This window comes from Mchenga conophoros, linkage group LG13 (assembly GCF_057382185.1).
Source record: "Mchenga conophoros isolate Kocher_MC1m ecotype Shallow Benthic linkage group LG13, M_conophoros_male_GT1.1, whole genome shotgun sequence".
In the NCBI taxonomy this organism is placed as follows: domain Eukaryota; kingdom Metazoa; phylum Chordata; class Actinopteri; order Cichliformes; family Cichlidae; genus Mchenga; species Mchenga conophoros.
Window position 1 is genome coordinate 24,293,734 of NC_140538.1, and position 20,400 is coordinate 24,314,133.

Genomic DNA, 20,400 nt, shown 5'->3' on the forward strand with positions numbered 1-20,400 from the left:
GCTGTATGCAAAAAGTAGCTGAAAAAGCTGAAAAGTTGCAGAAATTGTAAAAACTTTGCAGAAGCAAAGGAACTTTGCTAAAATGGAATAACTTAGCAGAACTGCAATCACTTAGAGGAAACTGTAAAGCTGAAGCTGTCTGCTGAAAATAGTTGAAAATAGCTGAAGAAGCTGAAGAAATCAAAGTCAGTGTTTAAAAAGTTGTTGAAATTTTAATAACTTTGCAGAAGAACATCAAGTTAGCAAAAATGTAATAACTTAGCAGAAATGCAATAACTTAGAAGAAACATAACAATTCAGCAGAAATGTTGTAGTTTACCAGAAGCTACAACTTAGCAGAAATGTAATAATTTATTAAAAAATTAATAACTTGGCAGAAATATTACAACTTACCAGAACTGCTATAATTTTGCAGAAATGTAATTATTAGGAAAAAAAATGTATACAGATAACAGCTGAAAACGATGACGTAACCTCAAAGTTACTTGTTTAACTGTGAAAAATGACCAGAAACATTAGAAAAGAAAGAAAACCAATTCAATTCAATTTATATAGCAACAAATCACAACAAAAGTCGCCTTAAGGCGCTTCATAGATACAGAGAAAAACCCAACAATCATATGACATATGACCCCCTATGAGCAAGCACTTTGGCGACAGTGGGAAGGAAAAACTCCCTTTTAACAGGAAGAAACCTCCAGCAGAACCAGGCTCAGGGAGGGGCGGCCATCTGCTGCGACCGGTTGGGGTGAGAGAAGGAAGACAGGAATACCAGCCAGCAGATAAACTGATGTGAAACAAAACCAAGGTAAAATTGCAGAATTTACACAGTTGGTGAAAGGTAAAAATGGCAACAAAAAACCCCCAAACAAACAAACAAAAAAAACAAACAAACAACATTTAGTTAATAAGTGCACAAGATGATTCGATGATAAATATGGACAAAATACTGTCAAAATGAAGTCCACATTGTGATATATTTCAGGTGTGGAGAGTCACAGAGCTAAACAATCGATGTGCATATTTAAAGAATCAAATAAAGAACATTGTTGTGGAATAAATTACAGTGAATAATAATCACTGCCCTGCGTTAGAGAGTGACTTATGATGATGTATTAATTGGCTTAACTTTACCTCTAACAGCTTTTCACATAGTGCTGTGACCAGGGTGAAATCCATCATAAAGTAACTGTAAACAGTAGAACCATTAGCATGAATGTTATGGTTCTACTCTGATCAAAACTCAAGTCAGCTGTGTGACCTGATATAAAATGATAAAGAGGAACACATATAAATGACCTTTATGAACTTTTCAAAATGACTTTATATGTCTGACCCATTATCTATATATATTAGAGCAGATGTGGAAAACCACTGTTAGACCTACTCTATACTAACACAAACACAGTCAAAAATTCATTGCTAGTGTGACATGTGGTCCTTTTTGCCTTTGACCAATGATATGCTGGTTACTTGGACCAGTTTAGTATTTGCTGTCACAGAGGAATGTTAACCATAAATCCAAAAGACAAAACTGAAAAAATATGTTAATTGCAAACATGTTTTTGCTTAGTAAGAGGATTGAAATTACATGGAAACTGTCACCTTAAAGCCTCATTGTAAATATCATCACAAACAGATGTTTTCCACACGGTTAACAAAGCTCCACCACATCCAATCACTGCATATAAATCTAAAAGAAAACAACAACAAATAAAATGTAATTAACACAAGTGAAGTCTAAGGAGCTTGGAAAGAAAAGCGTCTGGACTTCTTTGAGTTCCTTGAAGACGTTTCACCTCTCATCCGAGAAGCTTCTTCAGTTCTAAGGGTCAATGGTGGAGAGTCCCAGATTTAAACCCAGTGGGAGTTTCCCCCCAAAGAGGGACAAAGAACCCCCTGATGATCCTCTACCTAATCACATGAGCCAAGGTGTGAAAGTGGGTGTGGGTCCCAATCAGCCAGGGTTTCGGGTGAGCTCATTGTGAAACCTGGCCCCACCCTATCATGTGATTTCCCGAGGTCAGGAAATCACCCACGCCCACTCCCAGGATGTGAGTGGACGTTACGGTGTCTGGGGAGGGAACTCAAAACTGGATTATAGATGGCAGACAGTTGGTGTCGTAAACCACCGCCTCTGTTTAAAGATGGTCGCTCACAGTGGACGTAAATGGCTTCTTTCACTCCTCCATCTGTCCAAAATGTGAACATTGGCATCCTCAAAGACTGACCTTTGTCCTTTAGATGCAGATGAACTGCTGAGTCTTGTCCCGTGGAGGTGGCTCTTCTATGTTGTGCCATGTGCTTGTGAAGTGGCTGTTTGGTCTCTCCGATGTAGAAGTCTGGGCATTCCTCGCTGCACTGTACAGCGTACACCACATTGTTAAGTTTGTGTTTAGGAGTTTTGTCTTTCAGGTGAACCAGTTTCTGTCTGAGTGTGTTACTGGGTCTGAAGTACACTGGGATGTCGTATTTGGAGAAAACTCTCCTGAGTTTTTCTGATACACCGGCTACATAGGGGATGACAATGTTGTTGTGTCTGTCTTTCTTATCCTCCCTCGCTGGTGTCTGATGTTCTTTTCTGTGAAGCTGGAATGCAGGCACACTGGACGAGCTTATTCTAAAAAATACAGAAAAAGGAACATTTTAGTTGTGTTAAGGCCTAAAAACTACAAATAAGTTATACAATGAACAATATTGAAATACCTTATAGGTGCTGCAGGCCATATAACCAGAATCCAGAGCAATCTCACACTCACATGATGGTGAGGAAAGACATGAGCTCTGCAGTGAGGTTTGAATGTCTCAGTTGGAACACTGAAGAACTCAGAAGACAGCAATACCTGCACAGAGAGACAGAGTAGAAAAAGCATAGATTTCTAATCCATAATGTGAATTAAAACTCAAAAAGTGTCAACAAGTATAATCATTTGAGTGTGGAATTATTTATGCAATAAACAGGATTTAAATTAATTAATTGAATTAAAAACACTGACATTTTTTTTTATCAAAGATAAAGAATCATACCGCTCTCTGCTCTGAGGATCACTGAGCATCTCTGACAGGAAATACAGTTTCCTCAGTAGGAGTCATCATTGATGGTCTCAGAGGTGTGTAGTGTGGCAGCATGATGATGGTCTCCAGATCAGGCAGGAGGTCAGGTGATGGGTGTGTCATCTTCTCCATTGAAGACACACTGGTATGGCAGTTCATAACACAGCAGTCTCCTTGTGGCATGTAGTTATCTGTGCAGTCCAGCACTGATGGATCAGGTTTGGCTCAGCAGTTCATGAAGATGGTGTCTGAAAAAATATATCTAACAAAACACGTGCTTATAACACCACCCACCCAGCTCAGCCCCCAAGTGTCTATATAATGCTGGTATGGGGTGTCGGTTACTAAGTCTAATTAGTGCATCAGAAAGCGGGGGCTACACCTAAAGCCCACACTTTTTGATGTCTTTGTTTATTAGCAGCTTTTTCCAGCTGCTCAGAGAATTCTGACTTGGCCTTTATCCACCCAAACCCAAACCCACCCGGATAAAGGCCAAGTCAAACTCACACACCATACCAGCATTACATAGACACTTGGGGGCTGATCTGGGTGGGTGGTGTTAAACTGTAGTCGGGAACTTTCAGAAAACTATCCATTTACTTCTAAATCAGTTTTTATACATATTCTGTAAGCTGTACTAATGTTTTTCTCTACATAATGTATCATTATAGACATCTCTGGTAGCCTAAAGATAGTTTATAACTTTTGACATTTTTTACCTGTAAAACATGATAAGCAAAAACTCATTCATCACAAAAACTTTTGATTCTACAAAAGCTACTATAATCAAGAAAATATAATTGTCTGTATTTATTCATGTGACCCATAATAAATACCTGCATTTATGTGGGATTTATTTATTTACTATTTCATATTTTCAAGCCCTTGGAGGGGAAGATCTCGTTTGTTGAGCTACATACGTCACAGTAAAAAGATTTAGTCATTTAAAACATGAGAATAAAAGAAATGATGTTGGTTTAATAAATGTTGCAGCACATTTCAGATCAGAGGTGCATGATAGCAGATGTTCTCTGCTCTGCATGAAGTTCAGCAATGATTTGGTGAAATGATTAATAACATTGCAATAAGAAAGGGTCTTCTTACAGACAGAGTAGGGAAGACAATTTTTTCAATGAAAAATATTTTTCATGCTCTACAATCAGTAAACTCTGTAACAAACATGATCTGTAATTGTTTCAAAACTCACCAGACGACTTCATGATTGGCTCGAGGACAGGACACAAAACACAGGGTTGTGGTAACTGTAATATGATCTCAGAACACCTGAATATAGACATTTCTGTGGCTGAGAAATAAAAATGAGGTCAAGCAGGGTGTTCTTGTCTGTAGTGCCAGAAGTGATCAGCTGTGAATACCCTCTCGACTGAAACTGCTCCAGAATCTGTTTTCTTCCACTCTGCAACTGGTTCTCATTAAAATCTCCACACACAATTATTGGGTGACAGTCCATTATTTCAAGTGAATCTAAAAGACTTACCAGGTTTTGCATGAATGGTGTCAAACTGTAGTCAGGGGGTCTGTACACAACAGCAATGAGTGCAGGGAATGGAGCCTGAACCTTCAACACTAAAAACTCAAGATCAGTGACATTATGTAGATACTGTTTTACCTGAACCTGAAAATGATTCCTCAAATACACAACAACTCCACCACCACTTCTGCTGGCCATGTGAGGAAAGTTTGTGTAGGACACATGTCTGTTGCGTTTGAACATGGTGTAGCCATCCAAATGAAGACTGTCTGCAACAAAGGAGCCTTGAAGGTGAGACTCAGTGAGACACAAAACATCTGCTAAACACATTTCATGATGACTCTTGATGTCACTGATGTGAGATGGCAAACCCTCCGTATTGTGATGGATCAGTGTAAGAGTGTCAAGTCTGCTGGCTGTTTCTCTGACCTGAAGAAGAGGCATCATTTCCTCAACACTGGCTTGTCTCATGGTTTGGAGCGCTGCAGTTACCTCGGGATTGGCATAAATCTTTTTCTCATCAAAGTCCTGCAAATAGAGTCCACTGAGAGATGTCACCCTGCTGAGAGCAACGTAAGCCATACCTGGTTCAAAAATGTTCTTCATTGAAACTACAGCTGTCTGTGTTGTAAGACCCTGAGTTTTGTGAATTGTGCAAGCGAATGCTAGCTTTACAGGAAACTGTCTGCGTACTGCTCCTTTAAACTTCAGACTCTCCTCTGCTCTCTCAATGTAAACCAGATCATCAGAAGCTGCATTAGCACTGCGGTTGTGTCTCATAGGCTGCCGGTTGTCCATCCTGAGCCCCAGTTTAATTATGTGTCCATCATTTTCAGATCTCACCACCTTTACCAGTATACCAAAAGCACCGTTGACCAAACCGTTTAGTGTGTCCAAGTTTCTGGTCAGCATGACTCGAGCTCCTTCAGCAACATTCAGAGTGTCAGGTAAATCATTTCTCCCACCTGTAAATGGTTTGTCTCTTCGTTCCATTCTGCCTGTACATTTATCCTTCTGGAAATCGTCTGCATTGATGATTATGATGTTTGAATGAAGCTTCTTCAGGGTATCTGTGTTGTGGGATTCCACATTCTTGTTGGTGGCATAAATGTGTAAGACCTCAGTTGGACATTCTTCTGGTGCAGTCACAGCCTGTGACAACAAATCTCTGTCGCACTGAGAAAGCTCATCTGTCTTTTCTTTGACTCTAATCCTGTTCAGCATCTCTGCAAAGGCCACATCATCTTTCTGACGCATGATCTCGGTTAGAGTGATCATCTGAAAATGTTCCTGCCATAGGTCAATCTGTTCTGGATCGTAAACACAGAGAGGTTTAGACTGTCGCACTGGTGGCAGCTGGTAAAAATCTCCAACAGCTAAAACTGACATTCCACCAAAAGGTCTCTGAGTGCCTTTGATTTGTTTCAGTCTTGCATCCACATAAGCAAAAAGGGGTTTTGAAACCATTGAAATCTCATCAATAACAATAATTTCAGCATTCATCAGCTCAGATCTGACTTCATCCAGTTGGTTACCAAGTCCTTGAATGGGTGGTTTCAGACTCCTGGGTAGTTTCAGTAGAGAATGTAATGTAGAGCCATTGATAGAAAAAGCTGCTGTACCGGTAAATGAAGTCAGTAAAACAGTTGGATTTGATATGTCAGCTTCTTCTGCATTAGCAGGCAGTCTGCTCAGGATCTTTGATGCTTCAGAATGAATACACTTAATCAGATGTGACTTTCCAGTTCCTGCACCACCGTTGATATAGAAGAAAAATGGATCTGGGTTCAAACCACAAACTCGCTGAATACACCAGTCTCTTATGGCATAGAACACGCAGGCCTGCTTCTGGTTCAGATTCTGATACATTACACGTACCACGGCTGGATCTACTGCAGGTTGTTCTCTGATGGCTCTGATCTCTGTTACAGCATCAGACTGACGACTGTAGTCGGGGACATTCTCCTGTTCGTTCTCATCATCAGAATGTCTCTCAGGAAGATTCTCATCACATTGCAGCCTCACAACTTCAGATTCAGGAGCAAGATTACACCATTCATCAATCACAACATCCCTATTTTGTTCAAACTCTTCCAGTGCACTCTCAATATCCTCAGAGTTCTTCTCATACTTGTCTTTATTTCTTTTCACAACCCTTTTCACAGACTCACTGTGGTCTGAACATGGAAGTCGTACAAAACCTGAGTTGTAGAAGGACTGATAGGTTTGGAACCCTTGTGGTTTCAGTTCCTGCTCTGATCTGTGTGGAAGGTAAAGTCTCAACAGTCGACCATAATATTGCTCAGGATCTTTTTCCTGTGAACAGTGGTAATATCTGATTATAGCTGGTTTATCATTCTTTCGCCTTTGTACAAATCCAAGCTGGTTTAGAAGAGGAAGCACATCTTTTCCTTCATTTGGACCACTCACCAACCTGCACAAGGCAGCAAAATCAGCCAGCGACATTTCCTCATATTCTGGGGTCTCAGGTCTGCATTTGTATTTATCACTCAAACTTGTCATCCAAATATTACAACTGTCGTGTGTTGTGCTTTCCAGGAAGCTCATGGGCCGACTCATTTTTACTGGGTTATCATCCGTTGGTACAAATACAACACTGCGGGAACATTTTTTCATTTTTAGGCCACAGACTCGAGTCACACACTCCTGTGCGCTGATTTCTCTCTTTTTTGAGTAAGCCTGCATCACAGCTCTCATTTCATCACACTCATTGACGGTGTTCTTATCAGAGTTGTCAATAACTGTCTTCAGGTATTCAGAGAGGCCAGATTCTTTCTTTGTTATATATTTACAGAGGTATTCTATACATGAATAGGCATTCAAAATGAATGAGACATCTAAATTAGAGTTCCAGGCTTCAAGCAGGTCTGGGTTGTAATTGTTGATCCAACACTCATTTGGGTCACGTTTCAGAATCAGAGCTGTTTTCTTGTTTATGTCTTGGAGGCATTGTTCATACTCATTCATTGTCAAGTTGCATCGTGACAGAATCTGCTCTATGGTGAGGGAAGCAGCTTCAGGTTCCTTCAGTAGGTTCAACAAAGGTCTGAGTTTGGCTTTTGCAGCTTCAGTGTCTGAATCCTCATCCTGTCTCACAATCATTGTTCTTGTGGCTGGTGGTTTGGGAAACCCAAATCTACAACCAGAGTTCACACTCTTAAAGCATGTCTTTGTGTGGTTTTTGCTGTGCTTTTGTAGCTCAGTGACTTTTTTGTGCAGTTCAGGTTGTTTTTCTGGATCAGGGAGTTGAGCTGAGATGTATCTGTCAACAAAGTCACAGACAGTTTGGTCGTCATCCACATCTGCTTCTACCTTTTCTCGAATCCACAGCAACATGTGTATATGTGGACTACCTCTGTGCTGGAACTCAACTCTGTAAAAGTAATCAATGATCTCACCAAGGGGCTGTGCAGGAGAAAAAAGCAAATCTCTGAACAAAGCCTCAACACGTTTATCAAACATTCGCATGGTGGTTACTGGATTTGATCTTAGAATTTCACACTTTTCTGACCAGTCCAGGGCTTCAAAATCAACCTCTTCACCTTGCTGTCTCTTTATTGCTTGAATCACTTCAGGCCATCTCATCTCAGCAGCAGAGAAAGTGACAAAGAACTGAGGTGTTCCTATTTGGCGAACCATGCTGAATAGATCTCTGGTAGTTTTCTGCCAGTAAGCTGGAGTTCCTCTGAGTGGCTGCATAAATCTGATTGCATCTTTATTTCTTACCAGCTTCTCTACTTCTGTCTTACTTTGTAACATTCCTGATGTGATTTTGCGTCCATCTTTGGTCATAGTTTTACCTTTCCTTAGCTGTATTGTCATGCTGGAATTAGCCAAGTGTATTTCAGTGACAAACTGTGAGAAAAACAGGTAATTTGTGTCTTCAGCAAATCTTGCATCAATGTTGAAAAGCCTTGACTTGAAGTAAGCACTTGGTGTGAGTTTAAGACGTCTCTTTTCATCCAGTGTATTCTGACCAGTAGGAAACTGCACAGGAAATGCCATGGCTTCCAAATGAGGAGTTCTGAAGAAGCTAACAGGATTGTTTCTTTCTGCAGGAGCCACACAATATGTGTTATCAGTGAAACAGAGAATCTCTTCTGAAATGTCTACAGGCTGCAGACAACTTTCTAGAGCAAAACCTCCATTGTTCAAATCACTTTCTGGTTCATCTGGATTTTGTTCCTCTGGTTGTTCATCACAGGATTGCATATTAATATCTTGGTCACTTTGAGACTCACTTTCACACAAAAGGGCATCTTTTTCATAGTTGTCAATTTCCATTAAATCTGCTTCATTATAATCATCACTTGCCATGCTGGCTTCATCACTGCTGTCATCATCAGGTAACGTTGGATCACAAAGCAATGCATCATCTCTGATAATAATATCTGTGTACTGTGGATGAATTTGTTTCAGTTTACGCAGAGCTTGAATGAGTTTAGACCAGGTGACAGTCTGGAACAGCTGATGGCCTTTGTAGCACAGTCGTCTTTTCAGCTTTATCCTCATGATCTGTGATTGGCTTCTGATCCTCGGTAAAGAGTCAACTGTTTGTTGGACCTCAGATGGTACACACACCACATTACCACGTATGAGTCTCTGTCTCCCCTTTGGAAGAGGAATAATCTTAGCAAATGGTATGCATTTGGCAATCAGATGTCTCTCCAGAATGTTGAGATCACAAAGTTCATCTGGAATATCCTGCAGTTCTAAACCATTAACAGCAGCAAGCCTGGGCATGCATCCACTTTTGAGGGAACTGTGACATGTGTGACAGATATACTCTTTTTTTCTCTCAACAGGAAAGCTGCAGTGATCATGACATGCTTCATCACACACATGAACAAATTTACCAGTTAGGCACTGATGAGCTACAGTCTGGTGTTTTGAGTAATTTTCTCTTTTGCAGATTTTCACCTGATTAGGAAAAGAAGCTTTTAGACAAACAGTACAAACATAAGATGGTGCTGACTTAATGTTTGATCTGAAACGAGATATGGCCTCATTCATTAAAGTGTTCTCTGGATGACACTGTAAACTCTCAGCTGGTCGATGCATCTGGCGATATTTCCGTTTTATGTTCATTGCACATCTGATATTATGCATCTGTCTGAAAGAAAAACTGTTCCAATATTTTACTCTCATTCGTTCTCTCATATTGTCCTTGTGTTGTTGCTGAAATTGTTTTTCTTCTCCATACCGCTTTGTCATATAAGATCGTTTTTTCTGTTTAAAATCTTCGCTTTTTTTATATAGGTTATATACATATGACCTCATGTAAGCTTTATGTTTCTCTCTGAATACAGCACAAGTTCTGTATATTCTTCTTATACGCTCTTTCTGCTTATCTCTGAATATGGGAGACTCTCTATATGTTCTTGTTACACGTTCCTTCTGCTTTTCTCTGAATAGGGGATTGTCTTTATATGTCCTTATGACACATTCTCTTTTTCTCTCTCTAATTTTAGCACTTTCTCTATACATCTTTCTAAAATGTTCTCTCTGTTTCTCCTTATAGGTAGCATTTAATTTATACAGTTCATTTTTGTACATGCTCTTTTTCTGTCTGTGATCAGGATCATTACACTTCTTAGTTGAGTTTTTTTTCTTTGTCTTGAAGCTTTCATCAAACCTGTACATCTGCCTTTCTTTCGTCTTCTGATTTTCCTTTCTCTGTGGTAGCTTTTGTTGGGTCAATAATCTTCTCCTCATTTTTTGCCTTTCATGTTTACTATATTTCAGCAGTTTATCTGAGAGTTCCTGTGTTATCTTAGTTGAACTGGAGGCACTGTTTGAATCATTCTGAGGAACAGAATCTGATGTTACCTGAGTGTCTCTTACAGAAGATGCAGAGGTTTCTATTTCGAAATAATCAGAAGGACGATTGTTCAGCTCAGCAGCTGGCTCATTTGAATAATCCACTCTGGATGACATCACTTCAGTAGCTAAAGTGTCGGCCATAGTGTTCGGTGTCTGCTCAGTGGACTTTGGAGTTTCAAATTCAGGTTCATTTAAAGCTGGTGCTGGAACAGTTGTAGCTGTTTGTCTGTTTTCATCAGCATCTCTTTGGTCAGCAGCGTTTTCACTGTGAAACTCGATGGGCTGTAGCTCATAAGTGCAGCTTGGTGCGATGCTAAACATTCTGTACAAACGTTTGATCCTGTCAATCATGTCATTAAGACGTGTGAACTTCAACATAACTGCAGTTCCACCACTTACACTTAGCGACAATGGCATACCAGTAGACTTACGTGGGTGAGGGTCAAAATATGCATATTCACCTGAAGTCAGCCTGCTAACAGCGATGACTGTTCCTCCCATGACTAGCAAAGCATAGCGAAACTCTGAAGCCAAACGCTGTAGTCCCTGTTCAAGGCTCGGAACGTGATCTGTACCATCAAATGTGCCGTAATGAGCAAACTGAGACATGTCGACTTGATACTCGTGTCTGCGGCTGGTAACAACTGAAGGAAGTTCATCGCAGGCTAGAAACACACTGTTCACAAACCTCAGTCTGGCATCTGAATAGACGGCATGGCCTTTGTCCAACACACGGTTTAGATCTGCTCTGGTAATAAATTCATCCTCGTGTAAGAATGACAGGAAAACCAAGCTGTTAGCCATGCATTGCTGATTCCGGTACTTTCCATACCTAGGAGAAGCCTGGCTTCGGGAAGCACAGACGCTACTCACTCGTGGACTTTCACTGTTTGTAACCTGTACATGAGACTGTACTGGAGCTTGTCCATCATGCTGTGTTTGTACAGTTAGCTGGGGTTCAGTCTGGATTACCTGCATAACTTCAGGCTCTGGGACAGACACTGAGGGAACACTTCTTTTTACCACATCTGCATAAGACACTGTGGCTGTCTGAACACTGCTCTGCACTTCTGTGCTGGGAAAAGCTGAAACACACACCTTTACCTGCTCACTGCTCTGAGAAACATTCACCTGTTCTTTCTGCTTTTGCCATCTAAGCTTCAAGGACTGCGACCTTTGACTTTTTCTTGGCATTTTGCTGAAGTACAATCTGGAGCTTATATGTGGCTATACACAAATATAAACAAAACTGAACCTTGAAACACAGAAAAACGTATAACTCCTTAAGTTACTGTTAAATCTGAGAAATGTACTATTATACTATAAAATGTTTTTATGAATATATGAATAGATGTTAAAAAGCTGATTTGTACTCCAAACTCAAAATAAAGGAAATTCAAAGTTCTCTGGAAACAATTTGGTCCGTTTTATTGTACCTCTTTTAGAAACGGGGTTTCTTCAGCTGGATGTTCTGCAGCAGTCAGGAAACAGGAAGTCTGGGTCCTCAGGCACTTCTCGATGACAATACTGACTGAATACTTACACTGAGTGACAAAATGGGTTAGTCCTTAAATAATAATACTATAAACTTGCAGTCAAATGTTATAGCCAATGAAACAGACTAACAGACTGGATCTGATTTATTATTTATCTGAATGTATGTATTACAAAATAACCAGATTATCTTATTACAAATAAACTTATAAAAAGGTGATATTTTATACAATTGATCAAAGTAAGCCAAACTAGCAGTCCAAACTAAAGTCTAATGCGAAATTAAAATGACAAATGTAGGGCTGTGTAAGTAGTTTCTACTATAAGTTCTACTGTACTGTAATTCTACTACTGTATATTCAACTTGTAATTTAAAGCAAAATGACTGAATGTGAGAGAGCTTAATGACAGGAAAGAAAGAGCAGTGAGAGCAGAGATCTCTCAGAATTCTGTAACAGATAGATCAAGTTCTGGTAACTTGGATTTCTGAAAATTGGATTCTGAAAGGATTCTCAAAACTTGGATTCTCAAATTAGATAGAGCAGTAGAGATAGAGGGATACAAGATGGAATGGCTTTCAAATTAGATAGAGCGGTAGGGATAGAGGGATACAAGATAGAATGGCTTTCAAATTAGATAGAGCAGTAGGGATAGAGGGATACAAGATAGAATGGCTTTCAAATTAGATAGAGCAGTAGGGATAGAGGGATACAAGATAGAATGGCTTTCAAATTAGATAGAGCAGTAGGGATAGAGGGATACAAGATAGAATGGCTTTCAAATTAGATAGAGTTGGGAGAGTGATAGGATAGACAGAATTGCTTATAATGATAGAGAGAGAGAGAGGATCTTCTGCAGCAGGTCACCTGTAAGACACAAAAGGCATGGAATTAGTCATATTTCCAACATGCTTGGATTTACCATATTCTTCAGACTATATGGCACACCTAAAATCCTGTCATTATCTCAAAAACATACAATGTGCCTAGCGTATCGATTCTGGTTATGCTTACTGACCTAGAACGGGATTTCTGTGGTACACAGCGCTCAAAATTCTGTCAAATATTTTAGTAAGACTTCGTAAGCTACAAAGCTGCGCTGCTTGATGTATTGTCAGAGCATTATGGCTACCATAGTCAGGACCCTCGCAGAGTAATTCGTACGGTGCTTCAACATAACATTATGGTGTGTGTACAAGGACCTGGCACGTGCTAAGAGACATGCTTAAGAAGCAGATTTCAAACTGATCAACCCATGAAGAGTTTGATGGATTTGTGGATGAGGAATGAACTGAAAAAGTGAGTGTATTGTTCTGTATTTTATGTGTTACAACTGAACAGTGTTGAGAGTTGTTTGTGAATGACTTGAATAAAGTTTGACTTATCTGACTGTTTGTTTGGCTTAATCTGCCTTAAAAACAGGCTTGTTTATTGACATTATGCCTTATAATCTCAAAAATACAATACATGTAGGGCTTTAAATACTAAAGACTTCTACAGTAAATTATTGGACTGAACAGAATGACAATGTTTAACAAATGATGGTGGAACTGTTATAAGGACATTTTTACATTCTATTAAAACAATAAACTAAGTCTATAAACTCAAACTAAGACGTGCTGCTACAGTAACTTACTGTAAATATTAAATGGTCCAACAAAACCAACACACTGAGGTTACAGCACAGTTTCAGGTCACTCTGTATGAATTTTGGCAAAATGAGAAATTTGGAGACAGCTAGTTTCTACACAGCAGTTTCTACATATTTCAGTCACATTTGGGGCATGTTTGATGCACAGCAATAAGCACTACACTAAATCTATAATAAACTTATCATAGCTGATATAAAGGCCTAATTAGCAAAATTTAGTATAATGATCATTTCTTTGTAGATCATTTCATGATAAAAAGAACAGAAGTGAGTGCTGTATCTGAGCTGTTGCATGTAAGATCTTTGCTGGACATTCCCACATTTCTTAAACAAACAAACATGACTTTCAGACAGTTCATCTTTTGTAAATTAGGCCAGGATTATTTTCAAAAAACAGCCTTGATAAAAATATCAGGCCACTATAAAATGTCTTATGTTTATGTTTTCATCCCACCTATACTTTGCAAGTCATTATGACAAATTACAAAAAGCAGTTTTTAGGCAGTGATTTAAGGGAAGAAGCTTTTGAAATCCACAATGCCCTACCACCAGTGGTCTCAAACTCTGGTCCTTAAGGCCTGGTGTCCAGAAACTTTTCTATGTGTCCCTGTTGCAACACACCTGAATAACATTAGTAGGTCATTAGCAAAACTCTACAGAACCTGACTGCATGCTGAGGTGGTAATTCAGGAATTTGATTCATGTTATAGCAGCTCATGAGTGAATGAACATGATGCAATGAAAGTACTTTTAGAAGTACATTTTTCCAAACACTTAAATTACTTACATTTGAGTAGTCTTAGGGGATGCCACTTCAGCACACAGTCAAATTCTATACTCTCACTAATGACCTACAAATGTTATTCAGGTGTTTTGTAACAGGGACACGTGGAAAAGCTTCAGGACACCAGCACTTGAAGAGTGGAGTTTGAGACCCCTGTCCTATGTGAATATTTAATTGTCCCTAAACTGCTAGTCGTGAGCTGCTCTAATGTGAAACAAACACATATAGTTCTGTAAAGGTTTACAAAGAGACTACTAAGGATCTGGAGACCTCAGAAAACAGAAACCCTCCCAGATGTTGTAGCTGAACATGCAAAAACAAGTTGCCTAATAATATCTCGATGATAACCAAGAGCTGTGCTGACTAACTGCACTAAACTGAATCATCTATAGTGAGAGAAAAACACCAGCATTAAAGTCAAACATGGTGCTGTTACTGTGATGTCCCAGAGTTCCTTTACTACTTCAGGACCTACATCAACTCATCAGGTCCTGGGCTTAAGTTTAATCACACTTAGGATCTGAAGCACACAAGCAAGTCCAATTGAATGAATGAAACAAAACACATGGTGTAAACTAATCAGTCTGGACTTTAATGAAATTAAGATACTTGGCATGACTTGAAAACCCTATATTGGGCCTTAATTAAGACTTTTTTCTTTTCTTTTTTTGCCTGTCCTGTTTGGATCTAATTATGACAATTCTGAAATTATAGTGGACCAAAATCAACCAGTGATGTAAACCAGTCATTACCAGTTACTGTAAATGCTTGATGGTAATTGTTGCTATCAGGGCATCCACAGCTGGGTATTAGAGACCAACATGTTTTTACATTAGACCAGGTTGTTCTGGTTCAAAAATGAAATCATCACTTTAAAACTGCTTTTTGTATTTATCCAGGTCATCCTTGTTAGATGATTTGAAACATGTGAAAAAAGCATAAACAAAATAAATCTGCAAGGAAGAAAGACCTTTCTCAGCACTGTACCGCAGACAAAACCTTTACTTACCAGACTTGCGACGATCAGATCAGTATCCTAGAGAAAGGAAACAACACATCAGATCACTGTTTAATGACTTACACTGTTGAACCTCTTCGCACACAATCCAATTTACTGTGACATGAAATAACTAGTAAAATCCTCAATTTCTTCAAGCCTTTATGAACTCACTGTAGTCTAAAGAGGACAAACTTCAGTTACAGAGTCTCACATGGTGATAACATGTGTAATAAAGGCATGCATACTACAGAAGTGCAAAAAAGAGGCACCAATATTTGTTGGTACAGATTATGGCTTTTTAGCTCCATCATTTTCTATCACAAGTCAGTGCTTAATAAAGTGTGAAAAAACCACAACTGTTAGAATCAACGGAAAACCTCATTAGGTTTTAGTTCTGATCTGAATATGTAAATCCTAAAATACATGTAAATTCTGACATGTTATAGTAACAACAGTGGCACACCATTTTTGCAATTACAAAAATTATAATAAAGAGTCCTTCCATTGTACCTGTTGGCAGGAATCTTTTTGTATTTTTCAATATTTCCCTTTTATATAAAATTTTAAACACATTGTATCAAGCAAATTATTAAGAAACTGATTTAAACTTATTGTATATAAATTACACACAGGCTTTAACATACACAACATTGCCTACTCACAACTCTGGTCCTCTGAGTTTTTTATTATTGCTTAAATGTTTAACCTACCACTTCTGTTCACTCAGGCAAAAATACTTCTATAGTGGTCTGACTTTAATGTAATACATAAGCAGAATATGAGTGAAGATATAAATCAACAACTGTGGTGCTCTGCTACGTAAATCCACAAACAAACGGAGAACACAAACAACTGTATAAAAACAGTTGTTTGTGTTCAAACATAAAAATCAGACACAAATGGCCTGTTAAACTTCAGGGACAGTCAGAGGTCATGTGTGGGGCCTTTGCTGCTACAAGGTATAAATTCTGACCATTTGATTTTGCCCATCAATAAATGGTAATGTCACAAAAACCAAACTACGTTAGGTAAGTTGCTAAACATGTTACACAGTGACAATGTCATATTACTGCAGTTACAATTGCTGCTTACTTACCAGCAAACGCAAAACCAAAGTTCTGTTTCACTCTGTAACAAAAGAACAAAAATACAGAATCAGACAACTAAAATCAGCATCAGAGTCAATACTGCATCACAATCTGTAGTGAAAAAAAAAATCTGTTAAATTCTTTGTTTACAACAGCTTTACTATAAACACCCCATCTTCTCTTTCTGCACCTTATTAAAGATTTCTGTCTTTATTAAGGTGATGTGTCGTTTTATCAATCTGCAATAAGCCACAGAAATTCCTCATTAACGTAAAGCTCTAATACTTTGGTGCTATTACATAACACATCAGATACCACAAGCAAGGATTTGCTCGCACTGCACACTTGATCAAATGATAACATCACAGTTTCAAAGCATGCAACAATCACAAATAATACTTGATACTATAAATGCTTGATGGTAGTTCTTCGTATCAGGGCTTCCACAGCTGGGTATTAGAGACCAGCATGTTCTCACATTAGAACAGATAGCTTTGGTTTGGTTTTCTCTGCTTCATACGTGAAATCATCACTTTAAAATGCTTTTTTGTATTTATTCATATCATCCCTGTTAGATGATTTGAAACATGTGACAAAAAAGCATGAACAAAATAAATCTGCAAGGAAAAAAAAAGACTTTTCCCAGCACTTTACCTCAGACAAAATGAACTCACTTTAGTCTAAAGAGGGCAACATTTAATTGCAGAGTCTCAAATGGCCTTAACATGTGTAATAAAAACAATAATTACTACAGAAATGCTTTGATAAGCCTTTAAAATTAAAATTAGACATAAATGGCCTATTAAACTTCAGGGACATTTTTAGGGACACTCAGAGATCTATTGGGGGGGCTTTACTGCTTATAAATCCTAAATGTGTTTTTGCCCATGAGCAAATGGCAAGATATCACAGAAAGCCAAACTATGGTATATAAATTGCTAAACATGTTACACAATCCCAATTTCATATTGCTTCAGTTACAATCACTGTTTACTTACCAGCAAAGGCAAAACCAAGCTTCTAGTTCACTCTGTGTAACAAAAGACAAAGAGCAAAAATACAGGATCAGAAAACTCAAATCAGCATCAATACTGCATCACTCTCTGTTGTCAAAAAGATTCACTAAACTTCTTTGTTTACTACAGCTGGAATACAAACAACAACTCTCCTCTGTTTTCTTTGGTCTACCTCTCATTTAAGATTGCAAAACACTCATACATGAAAAACTGCACGATGTATATTTTTAAGGCTTTAATATTTGAGGTGGTCTGCATTCAAATTCTACTTCCTAAAATATTATCAACTGCACATAGTATCATTAAATATGCTGTAGTTTTTAAATAAATATCTATGTACCATACTAATAATAATATACTGCCATATTTTATTTATGTGAAGGTGGGCTGTTGTTTATTTCATTAATTTTCCACAAAGTCAGAATTTAAACTGTGCTGCAGATTTAGGTTGGCACAAACAAGCCTTGTTAAACAGTTCTTAAAAATTAAAGTCTACAAATTAGGAGTTCTTATTATTCTTGGGCTATGTCCACATGTACACAGGTACTTTTGAAAATGGAGATTTTTCTATCCGTTTGCACCTTTCGTCCACACTTAAACGGCGTTTTCGGTCACTGAAAAACTAAAAACGCTTGCCAGGATATTTTTGAAAACTTTGTTTTTGCATTTATGTGTGGACAGGGAAACTGAGAAAACGCAGCGCCTTTTTTGACGTCACACTGTGCGCCACGTTATTGTTTCAGTGAAATGCATTTCTACAATACGGTTACTGTTAATTGTTCTCTCTGCAGTGTTTAAATGCTTACATATACACACACAGTTACTGTCCCCCGACACATATTACTCGGTTCTGCTTTTATGCCCCATCTTTGTTTGCTATTTCCCACCGAGGCTTCTAGACTTTTCTGATTGGCCAACATTTCTACACGGTTAGGAATATATCGCCACCTGTTGCTTTGGTATGTTCCTAGCAGAGTTTTCCTTCATTTCTGCATTTACGTGTGGACGGGATTGTTTTTTAAAACGAAAACGTAAAGTCCCAGTTTTCAAAAATACCCGTGTATGTGGGGACATAGCCTATGTTTAATCCCCAGTTTCTCCCCCCCTCCTTTCTCTTAATTAATCCACAAGACCTGGACAAACGTGACTCTTTTTCTCCCGTGTTCGGTCAGAGGCGGTAAAATGGCTCCTTTGATCTTGCCGACAGCTGACACTGAATCTAAGATGGCGGTTTGTTTAAAACTTTACAGCATAAAGAATGAGGCTGTTTTAACCAACTGATTTGTGAAGAGAACTAACTGCACCTTATTTAACAGACTGAGAAACACGAACACACCAAATGTAATTAATAAAACAACACAATAACCGTGGTTTACCGTCAAATCTTCATTTCACACTGGGCTCATAAGAAGGCTAGTCGTTAGCATTGGGTTGTTAGCTTTAGCTCATCAAACACTGCTTTTACATACAAAAATGACAACTTTTCACTAAAAAGCAACCATTGTGTTACTTTAACATGAGTTATACCTCGGCTGGCTTTATAAATCACTAACAAGAACTTGTTAAATCGCGCAAACAGAGTATAGACATTTAGGAGAGGAGAGGAGAAGCAGAGGCGCAGCACTCACCCAGAGCGGACTCAACGAAGTGTTCAGAAAGGCGGATGTCCGGCAGTCAGGTAAAAGATGAGGCGTTCACGGGTCGTAGGAAATTCCAGTATTACACACAATGGGCATTGTAAACATAAAAAATGTAGGTAATTTTAAATATTTTATACAATATCTATTTGCTACAGAAAAAAACTAGCAGAACTTTAATTCTATAAGTTAAATAAATATTATTAGAAGGCTCTTCTCCTGAACACCAACACCAAATAGCTGGTGATAGAGTTCACCAGACCTAAAAAAAAACAAACAAAAAAGACAACCAGTCCAGGACAGTCTGCAAAGATGTTTTAAAGACAATATATTTATATATATATATATATAAACCTTATCCAGTAAGGATTCCCCTCAAACAAATGACCATAATTTCCTAACCGTAAGGGCTTGAACAGTCATTCTTAATTCTTACACCGTTTTGTTCAGAAGAGAAGAAATGTATAGAAATAGTATGATTAAGCATAAATACTACATTTAGCAGAAATACTATATTAAGCAGAAATCCTATAAAAAGCAGAAATACTATATTAAGCACAAATCTTATAAAATAGCAGAAATAGTATGATTTAGCACAATAGTAATAACTTAAACAGACAAAATGGAAAAGCAAAATGGACAGCTAAAAAATGCTGAACATGCTGAGGGTCCGTCAAATATACTTGTTAAATGAAAAAAATCAGCAAAAAAAAATATAATAGCCACACAATCACAAATATGTACACATAAGGAAACACACATGCACAGAGAGACACACACACAAGATCCAATTCAGTCAACCAGTCTAAATATATTGAATATGAATCTTACAATGAGATCATCCCATTAAAAGGCTTTCTCTCTCTCTCTGTCACACACACACACACACACACACACACACACACACACACACACACACACACACACACGGAGAGAGAAGCAAGTTTTCAGTCAAGCAGCCTGTGAGCTGCTGAATTTGAATCCACCAATCAGAGAGGCTGTGTACTTTTTCCCAGCAAAACTGGTGCCTGCAGCACAGACACAGAGAGGCACAGGATCTTTGCAGTCTATTTCTCATAATGAGGACTCCCCTCAAACAAATGACCATAGTTTCCTAACCGTAAGGGCTAGAGCGGTCATTCTTACACCGTTTTGTTCAGAAAAGATGGGGGAATCTTCCAGTGTTGACAATTTATCATTAAAATAGGAATTATTGAAGATATTTGACTTGTAATAGACCATAACTGAATAGAAGTGAAGCAAAAACTGCTTTGACTTGTCCTCAGCTGGCTGGGAAGCCATGGAGGCCTCAATATGCAATTTGTATGTCTCTGATATGTA

General features: G+C 38.5%; 1 protein-coding gene across 7 annotated transcripts; it reads right to left on the minus strand.

The window, feature by feature from the left end:
• Positions 1-120: 120 nt before the first annotated feature.
• Positions 121-19,085, minus strand: LOC146561350 (uncharacterized). Of its 7 annotated transcripts, XR_014894872.1 has the most exons (7): positions 19,051-19,085; positions 17,405-17,436; positions 16,415-16,446; positions 15,328-15,354; positions 11,827-12,750; positions 4,976-5,074; positions 4,790-4,815 (listed from the first exon to the last, which is right to left on the minus strand). XR_014894872.1 is itself a non-coding variant. In XM_085297369.1 (3 exons), exons 1-2 carry the CDS (start codon positions 11,582-11,584, stop codon positions 4,705-4,707), a joined length of 6,720 nt encoding a protein of 2,239 aa, XP_085153495.1. In that variant the 5' UTR covers positions 11,585-11,771; the 3' UTR covers positions 4,456-4,592; positions 4,685-4,704. The 7 variants fall into 7 exon arrangements, 4 of the variants coding, with proteins under 4 accessions (XP_085153492.1, XP_085153495.1, XP_085153496.1 ...); XR_014894871.1 differs by lacking the exons at positions 11,827-12,750; positions 15,328-15,354; positions 16,415-16,446; positions 17,405-17,436; positions 19,051-19,085 and adding exons at positions 121-2,620; positions 2,707-2,843; positions 3,028-4,641 and having other exon boundaries at positions 4,729-11,251; XR_014894870.1 differs by lacking the exons at positions 11,827-12,750; positions 15,328-15,354; positions 16,415-16,446; positions 17,405-17,436; positions 19,051-19,085 and adding exons at positions 121-2,620; positions 2,707-2,843 and having other exon boundaries at positions 3,028-11,248.
• Positions 19,086-20,400: the final 1,315 nt, after the last annotated feature.

What these genes read in the sequence shown, in the direction of transcription:
- LOC146561350 (XM_085297366.1), bottom strand. Translation starts at nt 11,584, where the DNA reads ATGCCAAGAAAAAGTCAAAGGTCGCAGTCCTTGAAGCTTAGATGGCAA.